Source organism: Hibiscus syriacus, unplaced genomic scaffold (assembly GCF_006381635.1).
Source record: "Hibiscus syriacus cultivar Baekdansim isolate YM2019G1 unplaced genomic scaffold, ASM638163v2 tig00111812_pilon, whole genome shotgun sequence".
Taxonomy (NCBI): Eukaryota; Viridiplantae; Streptophyta; class Magnoliopsida; order Malvales; family Malvaceae; genus Hibiscus; species Hibiscus syriacus.
The window spans coordinates 717578-735505 of record NW_024063187.1 but is presented as its reverse complement, the minus strand read 5'-3'; the positions used below and the strand labels follow the sequence as shown (position 1 = coordinate 735505).

General features: G+C 35.7%; 1 protein-coding gene across 1 annotated transcript; it reads right to left on the bottom strand.

The window, feature by feature from the left end:
• Window positions 1–9420: 9420 nt before the first annotated feature.
• On the bottom strand, window positions 9421–10761 carry LOC120171125 (zinc finger BED domain-containing protein RICESLEEPER 2-like). Its single transcript, XM_039178912.1, has 3 exons — window positions 10629–10761; window positions 10137–10442; window positions 9421–10040 (listed from the first exon to the last, which is right to left on the bottom strand). The coding sequence occupies exons 1-3, from the start codon at window positions 10759–10761 to the stop codon at window positions 9421–9423; spliced, it is 1059 nt and encodes a 352-aa protein (XP_039034843.1).
• Window positions 10762–17928: the final 7167 nt, after the last annotated feature.

Genomic DNA, 17928 nt, shown 5'->3' with positions numbered 1-17928 from the left:
CCGCACTGCTTGAATAGGAATGGTTCCTCCCAGTAGTAATGCTGCACATCGTGTCGAAATTTTCGTTTTCCCTGGCTAGATAGATCAAGAGGAACAATACCACTAACAAGAAAATTAACGATGTCAACATACCACGGTGCAGTCGTGAAAAAAAATATTTTTTCATCAGAGAAATCCTCTTTAATATCTGTGATGTCAGGACAATCAGGTTTGTTATCTAGCCTAGACAAATGGTCTGCTACTTGATTTTCTATACCTTTTCTATCCTTGATCTCTAAATCAAATTCTTGCAGTAATATTATCCATTGAATTAGTCTAGGCTTTGCATCTTTTTTATTAATCATATATTTAATAGCTGAGTGATCTATGTGCACAATTACCTTTGTGCCTATTAGATATTGCCTAAACTTATCGAATGCAAATACTACTGCTAAGAGTTCCTTTTCAGTGGTGGTATAGTTCACTTGAGCATCATTAAGCGTTCGGCTTGCATAGTAGATAACATGACAAATTTTATTTTTTCGTTGCCCTAGAACTGCTCCGACTGCATAGTCACCAAGTCACACATAAGCTCAAATGGTTCATTCCAGTCTTGTGGGATAATTATTGGCGCTGCTGAAAGCTTTTTCTTCAAATCTGTGAAGGCATTCAAACAATCATTAGTAAATTTAAATGGATGATTTTGTTGAAGCAAAAGACATAAAGGTTTAGAGATTTGAGAAAAGTCTTTTATGAACCGCCTATAGAATCATGCATGTCCAAGGAAACTGCGTACACCTCGCACATTAGTGGGTGGGGGAAGATTTGCAATTACATCCACCTTGGCTTTGTCGACTTCGATGCCATGCCATGAAATTTTGTGTCCCAACACTATTCCTTTAGTTACCATAAAATGGCATTTTTCCCAATTCAGTACTAGGTTGGCTTCTTCACAACGTTTCAACACCTTGGATAAATTATCGAGGCATCGGTCAAAGTCATCACTCGAAACGGAGAAGTCGTCCAAATATTTCCATGCACACTTTCACCATTCTGAAAATATTGCCATCATGCATCGTTGGAATGTAGCTGGAGTGTTACACAGTCCAAACGGCATTCGCCTAAATGCATAGGTACCATACGGGCATGTGAATGTTGTTTTCTCTTGGTCTTCGGGTGTTATGGCAATTTGATTATACCCCGAGTATCCATCGAGGAAGCAATAAAATGCCTTTCCAGCTAATCTATCCAACATTTGATCGATTAAAGGGAGGGGAAAATGATCCTTCTTTGTGGCTTTGTTGAGCTTCTTATAATCCATGCATATGCGCCAGCCCGTGACTGTTCTCGTGGTGAGTAACTCATCATGCTCGCTTTTAACCACGGTTACACCACCTTTCTTTGGCACGCATTGGACTGGGCTAACCCATGAACTATCGGATATAAGATAAATCACTCTCGCATCCAGCCATTTTATTATTTCCTTCATGACAACCTTCTTCATGATCGGGTTAAGCTGTCTTTGGGGTTCCACCGAGGTACTATGGCTATCTTCAAGATTGATTTTGTGTATGCATATGGTTGGACTGATTCCTTTCAAGCATGTCATCGTCCATCCTATAGCTTTTCTTTGTTGTGACAAAACATGCAACAAACTCTTCTCCTGTTCGGAGGTTAGGTTGGCAGAGATTATCACTGGTTAAGTTTTCATCAACTCCTAGATAAGCATATTTCAAATGTGATGGTAAAGTCTTAAGCTCCAATTTCGATGCATGTTGTGAAGATGATTCTTGAGATTTAACTTTATAATCTAAAGGTTCGAATTTCATACCTGACCTATGAAGAAATTTTAATTGTCTTTTCACCGTGTTTTGCATTGTCGTCGCTTTCAGGGTGTTCATTGTGTAGATTTCTGTTGTTGTGGCCATGATTGTCAAAACCGTCTTCTGAAAATAGTTCATCTGGGCCAAAGTTTTCTGCTTTATGCATCTCGGTTGTAGGTTCATGGTACAAAGTATTGTACTCATCGAGCCTTAGGGATTCACCTCGTCCAAGGATTGTCTTTTCTTCAATCTTACTAATGTATTAACATTCCTCTAGATCATCTGTCTATTTCATAGAGTTGAAAACATTGATCGTGACATTTTGCCCGCCAACTCTCATGGTGAATTCTCCCTTTTCACAATCTATTAAAATTCTCCCGGTGGCTAAGAATGGGCGTCCCAAAATGATTGGTGCATTTTCATCGGCTTTGTAATCCAGAATGAGAAAATCCACTGGATATACGAATTTATTCACCTTTACTGCAACGTCTTCAATTCTGCCCTTAGGTCGCACATAAGACTAGTCAGCCAACTGTAGAATGACCGAGGTGGGATGGGCATGATACCCGTCTAGTTTCATGAATATCGATTTTGGTATCAAGTTTACACTTGATCCCAAGTTAATGAGAGCTCGTTCGATGAAGTCATTACCAATGGAACATGGTATTACAAAGCTGCCAGGGTCTTTTTGCTTTGTAGGAGTTTGCTTACTGCTGAGCAGATTTGTGTTGCTGTGGCGACACGTTCTACCTTCATTTTCATTGTAACAAGTTCTTTCAGATACTTGGCATAGGAAGGCATTTGTTCGATGGCTTCGAGTAGGGGCACATTGATACACAACTGGTCCAGAACATCAACGAAATTCTTGAACTGGATGTCATCATCATGTTTCTTCAACCGTTGAGGGAACGGTGGTGGAGGTTTCACATCGACTACTGATAGTGCAGGGTAATCGCTGGCCTTGACCATGAATTTCTTGTTATCTGGTTGATGTTTTTCTGAGCCTTCACTTCTTTCCTTCTCTTCACGCGCTTCCTCTTGTTAAGCATTCTCAGATTCCTCATCCAGTTGTGTTACACCTTCGCGAGAATTTTCCAGTTATTCTCCCCCAAACTTGTTATCTTGATCAACTTGTTTTACACTCCTTAGCGTAAGTACATTGCATTGCTCCTTTCCATGATGCTTAGTGACTTCAGTATCACTAAGGAGATTTCTGTGTGGGTGAGAATGTAATGCCATGGCAATCTGTCCCACTTGAATCTCCAATGCTTTGAGATATGAACTATGGCTTTGCAAAAGTGTTGCCTGGCTTTGTAACAAATTTACTTGATTTTTGATTGTTGTAGAATGTTCGTGCATCAAGGTCTTTGTAGACGCCATGAAATCTTTTGTCGAGGCCTTGAATTCCTGCAAGGATAATTCCAAGGAGTTAATATTGAAATGAGTGTTAGAGGAAGAAGTTATACCTTTATTGTTCTGCCAGGGCTGGTGATGATGTTGATTCTGAGTATGTTGATGGTCCGAATTATTTTGTTGTGGCCTATAATTTGTGGCTTGATTGTTGTTGTTCCCTTGATTATTCCACGAAAAATTTGGGTGTTGTCTCCAACCAGAGTTGTACGTGTTCGAATAGGGATTATTGTTGTTTCGATTATAGTTGCCCACAAAATTAGTTGACTCATGGTTTTCAGGACATTCACTCTCATGATGGTTGTCGTGACAGAATAGGCACACATTATTGGTTGCTTTGACTTCTCTTACCTCATTAGGATGTTGCAAATTTTTCAACATATTGGTTATGGCAGAAAGTCGGGTTGCTACCAAATCTTTGCTTTCTAATACATATGCTCCAAAGGTTTTTTTCTGTCGGTTCCCAATCTTGCACTTGGAAATTGATAGTCATTATTCGCTATCCTGTCGAGGATGTCAAAAGCTTCCTCGGGTGATTTGTCTAGTAGGGTGTCATTTGTTGAGGCATCCAGCATCATTCGAGTTGGTGCATTGACTCCATTGTAAAACATCACCACTTACGTCCAATCATGAAATCCATGATTAACACATTTGTAAAGTAAACTTTTATATCTATCCCAACATTCGTACATTGATTCATCATCGCCTTGGAGAAAACTTGCAATGTCATTCCGAAGTTGTGTATTCATATTGGGCGGATTATATCGGAGTAAGAAACTCTTGCATAAATCTGCCCATGACTCCATTGATCCGGAAGGAACTCCACTGAGCCAAGCTCTTGCTCTATCACGTAAGGAGTAAGGAAAAAGCTTCAGTTTGAGCACATCTTCATGTACTCCTTGTTGTCTAAATGAATCGCATACTTCAAGGAAAGTACGTACATGCTGTCTAGCGTCTTAATTGGGTGTACCACCAAATTGGCCGATAGAGTTCAACATATTAAACATCACCGGTTTGAGTTCAAAATGAGTGGCTTATATCTCAGGTGCCACTATGCCAGGATTGAGGTCATCGAGAATTGGGTTCAAGTGATCTCGTATCGCTCTTGGTCTTGCAACTTGATCTCCTAAATCTCTCATGTCGTTTTGCATTTGATTTAATTGTTCTCTGGTTCTTTGGGCACGCAACCTTTGTTTGAACGATTGCACAACTTCGGGGTCGAATGGTTCCAAAGGCTTACCAGTAGATCTCAAGGTCATGCAATAATAAAAAACCTATAAAAGAAAATAATAAACTACGTTAGACTAAATAATTATAAAGTGACACAAAGAACTTGTTATGGCTAGAAATTTTGTCAGTTGCCAATCCCCGGCAACGGCGCCAAAAACATGATCGCTTGTGAATGTATATGCTAAGGCAAGCTAATTTGTGTAAGTACACACAATCGATGCAAGTAATATAGTAGTGAGTGAGTATCGTCTCCACAGGGATTGGATTAGAAATATCTTTTCACCACAACTATAAATAATGCCACAAATTAATCCTACTAAGTATTAAAGCTAAGAACTAATATTAAGGAGCTAAGAATAATGATTCAACGATTGCAGATAAGTGTGGTCGAGACAAAGAAAATATGAAGACAGATAAAACAAAACAAAACAAGTATTGGATTAAATATAATACAAACAACCTCACATATTCAGACGTGTCATAGAGAACTGATGTTAAACTATTGTCTCGGCAACAATTATTTTAAGCCCAGAATTAATTATTATGACTCACTAAACTGCCCGACAGGATTACTAGGTATTCTTAGACGATTGCTATGGCAATACCTCTAGGCGTTAACTATAGACGTTGTCTTAACCTACTCTAGCCTTTATCCCTTTTAGTCGTTTGAAACTCACTCCTTATCTCTAAGGTAGACAAGTTAGAACTTCACTATCCCGGATTCATTCCTTTGCTCACGTTGATCTCTCTTAATTCTATCAAATTCAAGAATCATTTTCTAGACAAAAGGCTATCTCTCGATGCTCTTACAATGCCCAGATGTTTTACCGAAACCCTAGGCGATCTCTCGATGCTCTTACAATGTTAAGGCAAAATATTTAAACTATGAGCAAAACAGTCATAAGCAAACATAATTCATCATTCATAAACATAAAAATATTGTTCAAGCAAACAAAGTTTAACACCAAGTAAATCATTCATGGTGTTATCAAAGATCATACAAGATTAAACTGTTTAATACAGCCCCAAATAGAATTAGAGTTTAGGAACAAAGGAAGAACAACTCCCAAAACCGGAGCTTTGTCGTGACAATCCTGATCAGCACCACGCCTGCCTTGGTGATCACCCTCTCTCGAGGCCTGATCACCGTTCTGCTATCGTCTGGCTATGGAGGACACCAAGGAAGACTGGGGGGTAGACGGAGGGAAAGCACTGTAGCTGCTTGCTCACGTCTAAGGTAAAGCTCTTCTTTCTTCTTCCTTGCCTCCTCTTTTTTTTATGGCTACGGCTGGTAATTATAAGGAGAATCTCCTAGGGCTTTGCATGCTTTTGGAGTTTCCTTAATTAGCCGTTATTAATTTCCCAAACTTAAAAAGGAAATGCGACTGGCGGCTGTCAGAATAATCAAGGCTTGCTTGTACGTGAAGTACATGTGCTTCAGACTTCTTCAGATAAATCTTGCCTCGGCGAGATAAATCTGCTCCTCAGGTTCTCATCTACTCTCTTGGCCTTTGCAACTTTTCATTGTCACGACTGAAATGTTCTTCCTCTGTAGAGTTCCTGTACAAACACAACTCAAACAACCCCTTCTCCTCAGCAGCATCAGTTAAGCCAAATAAATCTTGCCTAGGCAAAACTTATCCACCACAACCAAATATAACCTATATGCAACTAAATGCCACTAAAAAATGCAATGCATACTTTGTTTAGACGAGCAATAACTTAAGTGAAAAGACTATAAATTAAGTCTTTTTACAGAGTTATCAATAGGCTAGAGGGTGTGCACGAGCTCCGAGATGCAAAACCCTCATCCACGCCATGATTATATCCACAACTCAGTAGACCAGTAGTTTCATATTTCAGACATGTGCCACTAGCCAATTCATTTAGTGAATGCATGTTGTACATTTTAGGTATTTGTTAGGCGTTGAGCTTGTAAGCTCAACGTATGGAATGTGTTTCCGTACGCATGATCATAGGTGACCAGTGCAAGAGCATTATCATCGACAACGATTCTAGTCCAGCCCAAACACCGAAATACATCTTGGATTTCTTTTAGAGGGCATGTACTGTTATATAGACCCTTATATATTCAGTCGTAACTCTATTTTGTTTTAAACTCAGTATTGTATTACTTTGACATTGGGAGCTCCCCCGTATTGTAAACCTTATTATGACATTTTAGTTTAAATTCTATGGATGAACTGTCATCAGTGTGTTTTATAAAGCAATTTTCGAAAGAAATTTTTGGGTAGCCATTTCAGTGGCCCGTTTGACTTCGTAATCCATGGATCTTTCGAGTTGAATTGGATTAGGGTATTACATTACTAATGGCATGGAGGCTCGAGAGCGACCTTCGGAACTTTTGGAAGGTGACTGAAGTTGGACATAGGGTTTTCTAAAACCATTAGCCCATATATCAAATCTGGTCCATTGGATCTTCAGCGTCCATATCCAACGGCTGCTGCTCTCCTATTGTTGATGACGGCGCTGTGAGAGTTACAAAACCTTAGCTACTGCTGAGTCTTGCATGTGGGTTTGCCTGGTCGATCCTTGTATTAGGCCGAATTTGTTGCAATAATCAACTTCGGCTTGATCTGTAAAATAAATAAATGTTACTATATATTTTTTATTTAATATGTATTTACTATATAATTATAATTAATAACTTATAGTTAGTTAATAAACTTAATTTATTTAATATATATCAATATATTTAAAATTGATGCAATTTGATTGAAGAAAACAACTAAAAAAATAATCAAAGGATTAATTTCATATATCGAAAAACTTCGAATAAAATTTTGAATAAAATTTTGAATTACAATCAGAACGAAAATGAGTGTTTACAGTTAAGCTTAGGGAGAACCTAAAATTTGATTTGAAGACTGAGATCGAATCGTAATATTTTTAGAAAAGTAAAATCTTTTGAAAGTATTCTAACAAATATATTTAAGTAATATTTAAAGGAACATGAGCACAGTAGCCCCTGTCTACACACTTGTGTTAATATAATTTTAATATCTTGTTATTCTTTAAATTTTAAAATTTGATCATTGTATTTTGTTTTTGTGAAATTGAATTCATGTACTGTTATTTATCCAAAAATCTTGACCTTTCTCTAACTATTGTTCAATTATGCAGTTAATTATTGACATGTAAGCTATTAAAAATAAAAAAAATAGTCACATACATTTATAGCTTTTACCAATTTCACCCTTAATCCTTAAAAATTAAAAAAAAAATCATTAATTCAAATACATCTTTCAGTCTTTGCGTCTAGTATTTATTTAAAGAATCAAATTGAGGAAAATTATAAATATAGTCCTAAAAAAGTAGTTTTTCCTTTTTTTTATAGTCATTAGGTTAACAGTTAATGATAAATTGAATAAAATGTTACGAAAGAGACCAAAATTTTCAAATCAAAAATAGTAAATGAACTCAATTTCATAAAATAAAGTATAATTTTAAATTTTAAAATAGTACAGAAACCTTTGACTTATTTAAACTATTAAAAACAAATAGAAATGAGAACTATATAGGGGTGTAAATGAACCAAGCTTGAACGAACAATACTATGTTTGTGTTCGTTTGTTTATATTTAAAGGTGTTCATGTTCGATTCGTATTTTTTTAATTTTTCAATATCATGTTCGTTCATTTATTTTAAAATGTGTTCGTGTTCGTTCATTTAAAGTTCGTTACCTAAATTCGTGAATGTGTTCGTTTATACGTTCGTGTACATGTTCGTTTATCGTTCACGAACATGTTCATTTAAACGTTCGTGAACATGTTCGTTTAAACGTTCGTGAACATGTTCGTTTAAACGTTCGTGAACATGCTTGTTTAGCGTTCGTGATCATGTCTGTTTAAACGTTCAAGAACATGTTCGTTTAGCGTTCGCGAACATGTTCGATTGACGTTCGTGAACATGCTCTTTTATATATGTTCAAAAATGTTACTAAATAAATAGAAAAGAATAAATTAAACATAATCAACTAATAAAACTTAACGGTCCACAATAACAAAATACAATCTTAAAACATTATAGCAATATTTATAAACATCCATGAACATTTCCATCTTAAAACATACTTGAAAATAAAATAGAACAACCAAATCATACGAGTAGCAACTTAGCAAAACGTCATCCGTCACACATCGAACAACACAGTCAAAACAACAAAATAAAATGACAATCACAACAAAAATATCCCGCCTAATTCACCTGCAAAACCTAGGAAATAAAAACAAACATCAAGAATGGTAAAACGAAATTAGCATCAACATAGACAATTATAAACATTTAAAGTTAGAGCATACACAATTAGTAGTAACATAAACATTTAAAATAAAGAACTTCAAAGTATAATTACTAAAGAACTTCAATTATAAACAATTAGCAGTAGCATAAACAATTATGAAACAATTATAAACAATCATAACATGAGTTAGTATAATTACTAAAGAACTTCAAAGTATAATAACATGAGTTAGCAGTAACAATCATAACATGAGTATAATAACAATTAGCACTAACATAAACAATTAGCAGTAACTAAACAATTAGTAATTACAATCAGCAGTAACTAATGAACTTCAAAGTATAATAACATAAAAAACTAAACAAATTATATAAACAAAACATTAAATAAACAAAACAAATGTGGTGATCAAATTATAAATTATAACTTTAAAAATCAGAGCAAAAAAATTAAATATCTTTAAAATTATAACTTCAAAGTAAAGAAATCTCTTTTTCTTTGCCCTACATAAAAAATAAAATTAGGTGATCAAATTAAATAATTAAACATTAAATAAACAAAACAAATGCTTGAAAATTATTTACTTTAGATTTCTTTTTCAACCCATAAAAGTTCCGATACCAATCGAAACCACAAAGTAACATTTGCACCGTATTAGTTTCTAAAGATGAACGATATGCATCAATCACTCTACCACCAGCACTAAAAAGCAGATTATGAGGCAATTGTGGTAATGGGAATAGACAAGATTTCAATAGCCATTTTTGATAAAATTTGAAACTTGATAACCTTCCACCACTCTAAGGCATCAAAATCACCAAAATTCTCCTTACAAATGAAAACTCCTTCCAAGTATGTATCTAGTTCAGACTTGACATCATCAACTGTTTTAACACTTCGAATATATCTCTCAAACTTGGACCTTCCAGTCATAATTTTTCCCTTTCCTGTTTTACTAGTGTTAGAAACATTGCTGACACCACTTTCTTGCACGTCATTTTCCACTGATGTACCAACATTAGTTGCTGCATATTCAACCACATATTCCTTATAAAGCTCATATAAACTATCACGCATAATGTGAATTTGTCTATGAGCTTCATCTTTAGAATAAATTACACAAAAACTGAAGTCAATCAATTTCATCTTGGGATCTAATATAGCAGCAATAGAAATCAACAAATTGTATTCACCCCAATATTTATCAAATTTTATTTGAATTTTCCCGGCCATTTGTCTCATCCAAAGTTCATTACTCAAAGATTTCTCCATCAATAATTCCTTGATACTCCAAAGTTCAGTAAGAAATAAATTTGAAGTTGGATATTCAGAATCTAATATTTATAAAAGAAAAATATGCATTAAATTAAATAATATAAATAAAAAGTAATAAATAATGAAATAAAATTATATATATTTAAATTGTTTACCTAATATAATGTTGGTAACTTCATTAAACAGTGCTAAGAAAGAACAAACTTCTTCAACCCTCATCCAATCTTCATCACTTGGCAAATATTTATAACTTACATCTCGTTGAGCGTGCTGTGAAAATACATCTTTAAACTCCATCGCACATGGCAACATAGAATATGTTGCATTCCACCGTGTACAACAATCTAAAATCAACCTCTTGTTTGGCAACTGAAGTTGTTTGACAATATCACTAAAAATAGTCAAACGCGCAGTGGATGTTGCTATGTGCTTCACACTTTCCCTCTCATTTTCAATTACATCTTCAATTTCAGAAAAACCATCATGCACCAATAGGTTTAAGATAAGTGCACAACAACGAATATGAAATAATTGTCCATTCAAAAGAAGCCTTTTATGAAATGAAAGGCTATCTTTTTACATCCTTATAGTTGCAGCATTGTAAGAAGCATTGTCCATAGAAATTGAGCACACTTTTCACTCAATACCCCAGTCTTGTAAACATTTGTACAATGCATCATATACAACAACTCCACTGTGTGGTGGAGGCACATCAACGAAGTTCAAAATTCCTTTTTGTAAATACCAATCAGAGTCCACAAAATGAGATGTCAAGACCATGTATTGAATCTTTTGACCCGACATCCACATCATTTTTAATGCTAATCTTATCAACTGACTTTAACAACCCATTTAACCTCGTCTTCTCAACCTCATAACTTGTCCAACAATCAGCTTTGGTTGTAGCACGAGAAATTCTTACATAATGAGAACTTGCAGTTTTTATCAATAAAGTGAATAACTCACACTCAGTGAATTCAAAAGGTAACTCGTGAACCATTATCACGTGAGAAATAATTTCCCTGATCTTTTTTTAATCATATATCCAATTTTGGATACCACTCGTACTGTCAGATCTAGGTGCTTGCGGTGCTAAAAAGATTGCCTTGTCCCTTTAAAGATATCTGACGTTTCACACAACCATCTAAATGCCTTTTAAATTGTGTAGTCCTACCATCCTTGTTCTTCATAAGTTTAATCTTACAGTGATTACACTGTACTTTTCCGGTTCCATCAGGAAGATTAATGACAGTCAATTCTTGCCAAACAGTTGATGTCTTCTTTCTATGTCATTTCCTTCAGTGACATCCATTGGTGATGAAGAACCAATACACAATAATGTCCATGTTATAAGTTATAAGGCATGCCTAAAAATTAAAAAAACTCAAATCATTATTAGTGGGTAACACTGCATATAATAAATAAGTTCTATAAAAGCAATAATACATATTACTTAAACAAGGTAAATGAGAATAATATACCACAAATAAAGATTTGAAAATGTCTCCCCCTAACTCTTTGTGGCCTCCCCGAACCCCATTTTTAGAGAGATTGTTAGAAACAGTCGGATCTTATAGGATGATATATACTATTAATATAGAAAAAAATAAGAAATTTTTTACATACCTTTGATGACGTTTGAAGAAGTTGAACAATTAAATATATCAAGAGATGCAACCAATTCTTGAGTTGAAGATGAAATTAATCTACTCTTCTTTTTCCTTTTTCTTCACTCTGGTTCGTTTGAGAAGAAAACCAACAGTCAAAGAATGTGAAAGCACTTAATATATTGGGTACGATTAAATTAAATTAATTTAAACATAAGAAAGGAATTGGGTAGATTAAATTAAACCAATTTAAATATAAGAAAGGAAATCCAAATTAAACCAAATAGAAGCAACTCTTGAAGAAGCTTAGTTTCAAATCTCCAAAACAGATTATTGAAGTAACTGCATCATCCAAAGAGGCAAAAAAATGTTAACAAAAGATTGAACTAATGTTGTTTTTCTAGATGAAAAGCAAATAATTCCTACAATCCAACAATATGGTCAACTATACATCAACCATTTACAAATCTAATCCCCCTTCGTGTTATACCCATGCTAAGCTTAGTTATATATGAACATAATACACGAGCCTAAATTTTAGATCAGAAAGTCTTAATCACGTAGCCTCTTTTATCTCAGAAAGTATAGTTTGCCCAACTCTTGGAATTCCAAGTCTATTCTTCGAGTAAAGTATCAGACCAATCAACGAGTTAAATAGTAAAAATTTCCTATCCTACGTTAAAATAGAAGGGTTTTTAACAGATAGTTTAACTCGTAAATGATTGTCATTAACCATGCTACTTTCTAAGTAAAAACAACCCTGAATGTTTTCTCAAGCCTCGGATACTATCAACAAAATCATACATACGGACGAATTAAACACTTTATCTAATAAACAAAAGACCACAGAATGTAATCATATAGTTTAGAAGTATGAAAGAGGATCATGAACAGATAAAAGTAACTCTAACGTATTAAGAGAGCAAACCCAGGGTTTGGTTCCAATTGTTTAGCTGTTAAAGAAAGGAAAGAGAGATGGATTGATTATATATCTTGAACTGCTGCAAAACTCGAATATCTTACAAACCCACAACAAAATCTTGTAAAAAGATGAATGGAAGCTTCTAATTTGATAAAAAAAAAAAGAGGGATACGGCTGAAATTTAATAAACTTTTAGGGTTTGATTAAAAAAAGGAAAGGAAGCGTAACCCTTAATTTTAAACCTTTGAAAATGTAGTTTAATTAGTAGGATAATAGGAAAATCTGCCCAAAAGAAAAATATGTGTCCATGAACGCTATGTGAATAGGGTCTTTAAGCCCTCACCCAGCATCTATTAATTCAATCAACATACGAAAAGAATTTGAAAGCCGTATAGCCATTTCAGCCTTACTCCCCATTCTCTCTTAAATAAAGCTATGAGAAAACTGGAGTAATGTAGAATGACTTTTCCCATTCCTGTGAGCTGTAGAGTTAGTTTTCCCTTATCATCCTTGGTATTCCTCCTCTCTATGAGATGTGGGATCGACCCTACGAGCCCTTCCTGTTTCTACATCCTTTTGGATGATAAGGCACGCCTATCCATGTTTGTCCAGCCTTTGCTCTACTATCAACCACCGGAATGGTTATTTTGCCTGCCCCCGCTTTCCTCTCCCATGGGAAGAGCTCGTTCGCCAAGTCCGAACTCCCACTTTATCGTCGAAGACGGCTCTCTTCGATGCTAGCAACCGCATTTGACCCTTTTCCGCGCTTCTTTCAATTTACTTACATTCTAGTTGAAGGAAAGACTTTACTTTTACTTAGAGAGGGGCAGCCGTCTCCTAAATGAGTTTGTTCATGAACATATAAACGAGTTTGTTCGCGAACATAAATGAACTGAACGTGTTTCTATTCATGTTCGTTCTTTTATTAAACGAACGAAAAATTTTTGTTCATACTTACTTATTTAGCTTAATAAACGAACATAAACGAACGTTATGCAAACAGTTCACGAACAATTCACCAAACGCTTTATTCATTTATACCCTTAGAACTATATCATATTTGGCATTTGTATTTTAATAAAATATTCAATATGATACACGTACTTTTAAAATATCTAATTTGATGTTTATCTTTAATAAATGACTAATATAATACTTGTACTTTGATAAAATGACCGAAGTGGTATATGTTCTTTTAAAATATCTGACGTGATATTTATACTTTGTCAAAATGTCTAATATGATAATAAAAATATTATTTTGTGTATTGTTATATTACCTAAATTAACAATATTAGTAATTATCGTACTTAAATTATTATTTTGAGTTAAGATTATGTGGACTAACATTATTAATTAGTGACAAACCGCTAATAATATATATATATATACAAAATAATTGTTCATATAGTATAGGGTAAACTACATAAATGACCACTCAACTATGTGGTTTGGTCTCGAAATGATAATTATTTTCAAATTTATATCAATATGACCACTGAACTATTTAAATTAGTATAATTAGATTGTGGATCCTTGTAAAGTTATGTATTCGCAGTGCTGGAATCCTGCTTTGTTTTTCTTCCATTTTGGTCAGTACTTGCATATGATTTGTTTCCTTGGATTTTCATTTAATTCAATTTAATCCTGATTCTATTTTTAATTTATCTAATGCCTTAATTTGAGAATTAACTTTAAAATATTTTATTCCAGTCATGTATTAAATTTATAGATTAAATCCCCTGGATTTAGAATTAATCAATTTGATCACTAAGATTAACTTTAATTCTTAATTTTTAATTAGGTCCTAATTTCACTTTAATTTAATAAATTTATTTCTTAGAGTTTTTAATTTTAATATAACTAATTTAATAAATTTTCAATCCAATCAAAAGGTGACACGTGTAACTGACTCCCGAACCTGATTTCTGGATTTTACAGACCCTAAAACTCAGTATTTTATTAAAATAAAATGTTTTATTAAAATCACCCGATTTTTACGGTGTTCCAATCTCACCTTAAATGATTGGTGGCGACTCCTTACATTTCGAAATGATTTTCAAAGAAAAAACCCCTGAGTCGGTATCGGTCTTTCCTCGCCCGGGCGAAAAACGGTGTCGACACATGGCTATTTTATTAATGAATTCTTTCCCACCGAATGGTCCCTCCAAAGTTTCCTCTTTTGTCTGCAACCAGCTCCGTTTTGACTTTTTCGACGATTGATTTTCCCCAACGTTGTTCCCTGAGTAGGATTTTGACGACTCTTCTATAGTATTCCTTGTTGCCTGGATTACCAAGCGGTCTTCTATCAAACCCAACTCAATAACTCTGACTTTGAATATGCTTTTATCCACCTTAACCTCTATTGTGTCTGTTGACAAAAACGGGTAAAGAAAACAAAAGAACACGAGAATTTAACGAGGTTCGGCAATGTGCTTACGTCCTCGGTGCCTAGGCGGCGCTAGAAGTTTTATTCAATGATATTTTAGGTCTAGGTTACATCTCTATTTATAATAGAAAACACTGGTACATAATTACAAAATCAACCCTGTACCGTACCGCGGGGCTGCGCCCCCGCACCCCCAACCCACATAATTCGTAACCCCACAACGAGCCGTACCTAACAAATCTCCACCTTGGCGAATATCCTGCCCCTTGGAAACTTCAATGTGGGTTGGGTTATCTTGCTTCTTTAACAACTCAAAACATTCAACAAGTCCAAGCAATGCTTGAACTTGTCTGTCGTAACTGGCTTGGTGAACATATGAGCGGCATTCTTATCAGTATGTACCTTCTGAAACAAAACCTCTCCAAATGCAACCAACTCTCTGATCTTGTGGAACCTTACATCAATATGTTTAGTTCTAGCACGATACACCTGATTCTTAGCCAAGTGAATAGCACTTTGATTATCACAAAGCAACTGAACTCCACCTTGTTGAACACCCAACTCCTTCACTAAACCAGTAAGCCATAAAGCTTCTTTTGCAGCTTCAGCCGCTGCCATGTACTCAGCTTCAGTTGTAGATAGAGCCACAACAGATTGAACAGTAGACTTCCAACAAATAGGCCCTCCACCAAGAGTAAAGGCATACCCTGTCGTAGATCTTCTATTATCCAAGTCACCTGCATAGTCTGAATGCACATATCCTACAACCAAAGGATTATCCCGCTGACTCCCAAAAATAATTCCATGTCCCACAGTACCCTTTAAGTACCGAAAGATCCACTTGACTGCTTCTCAATGTTGCTTACCAGGTTTAGACATGTATTTATAAACTTGACTAACAGCATTAGCTAAATCAGGATGAGTACATACCATCACATACATCAAGCAGCCAACAACATTAGAATAATGAACCTTTTCCATATCTTCAGCTTCCTTATCTATCTTAGGGCACTGTTCTGATGAGAACTTAAAGTGATTCACCAATGGAGTGCTAACTGGTTTCGCGCTGCTCATCGCAAACCTTTCTAGCATTTTCTCAACATAACCCCGTTGAGATAGCCGCAGTTTCCTTGAGTCTCCGTCCCTGCAAATTTCCATTCCAAGAATTTTCTTTGCAGCACCTAAATCTTTCATATCAAATTCCTGACTCAATAAAGTTTTCAAACCGATAACATCATCCATGTTCTTCGCAGCAAACAACATATCATCAACATACAGTAATAGAAAAATAAAAGAACCATCATCAAGGCTCTTAACATAGACACAACAATCATACTCACATCGGTTGTAGCCAATCTTGATCATATAGGAGTCAAACCGTTTATACCATTGTCTCGGAGACTGTTTCAACCCGTACAAAGATTTCTTCAATCTGCAAACTAAATGCTCGTTTCTAGATTGAGTGAAACCTTCAGGTTGCCGCATGTAGATCTGCTCCTCTAAATCACCATGCAAAAAAGCAGTTTTAACATCCATCTGCTCTAAATGCAAATCCCAACTAGCCACCAATAAAAGTACTGCTCGGATTGAAGTGTGCCTGACCACAGGAGAAAAGATTTCATCATAATCAACTCCTTTCTGCTGTGAAAAACCCTTCGCTACCAAACGAGCCTTGAACTTCTCCCCCTCTTTTTCTGTTACTGCTGGTTTCTTCTTATACACCCATTTGCAACCAATCGGCTTCTTACCCTCATGAAGGGGAACTAACTCCCATGTGCGATTGTGATTCAAAGACTCCATCTCCTCAACCATGGCTGCTATCCACTTGTTGTTTTCCTGACTAGTAACGGCATCATGAAAAGTAACAGGATCATCACTGCTAACAATAAGTGCAAAAGATACCAAGTCTTCAAAACCCAATCTGTTCGGAGGCTTTATATTCATCCGTCTCACCCTGTCTCTGGCGAGACTATAATCCTGCAAATCATCCGTAGTGGAACCACCAGAAGTTGGTTGAGAAGTTTCTGGTTTCTCAACTAGAAACTGCTCGAAATCCACCACTGTCATGTCTTGCTTCTGCTGCAACATGGACTGTTCATCAAAAATGACATCTCTACTAATCACAACTTTCTTCGCAACTGGATCCCAGAACTTGAATCCTTTGACACCTTTCTTGTAACCCAGAAAAATGCACTCCTTCGATTTTGCATCAAGTTTGGATCTGTCATCAGCAGGTACATACACATAAGCAGGACAACAAAAAATCCGTAAGTTATCAAAACTAACATCATGACCAGTCCATACCTCTTCTGCAACTTTCCCAGCCAGCGATGCCCTTGGCGATCTGTTGATAAGGTAATACGCCATGTTAACAGCCTCAGCCCAGAAGTGTTTGGGAAGCCCCTCATTCAACCGCAAACATCTGGCTCTTTCATTCAATGACCTGTTCATTCATTCCGCAACACCATTCTGTTGTGGTGTCTTGCGCACTGTAAAATGCCTCTGAATCCCATGCTCCTTACAGAATTGTAGGAACTGTGAATATGTGTACTCCGTACCATTGTCAGACTGCAAACACTTGATTTTTCGTCCTGTTTGGTTTTCTACCTCAGCTTTCAACAGCTTGAACTTCTCAAAAACTTCAGATTTATGTTTCAAAAAATACACCCAAACTTTCCGTGAAAAATCATCAATAAAAGTAACATAGTACCTAGATCCACCCAAAGACGATGTCGTGGAATGCCCCCATACATCAGAATGCACATAATCAAGAATCCCTTGAGTTGTGTGCTTCGCAGTCTTAAAATGGACTTTAGTCTGTTTACCAAGAACACAATACTTGCAAAAATCGAGCTTACAGCTTTTGACACCATGCAACAAGTTTCTCTTGTGTAATTCTGCCATACCACGTTCACTAAGATGAGCAAGGCACATATGCCACAATTTTGTCGTATCATCACAGAACTCAACAGAGTGAACTCCACCTGCAACGGTACTCCCTAACAATCTGTAGATATTCCCTGCAGTCAT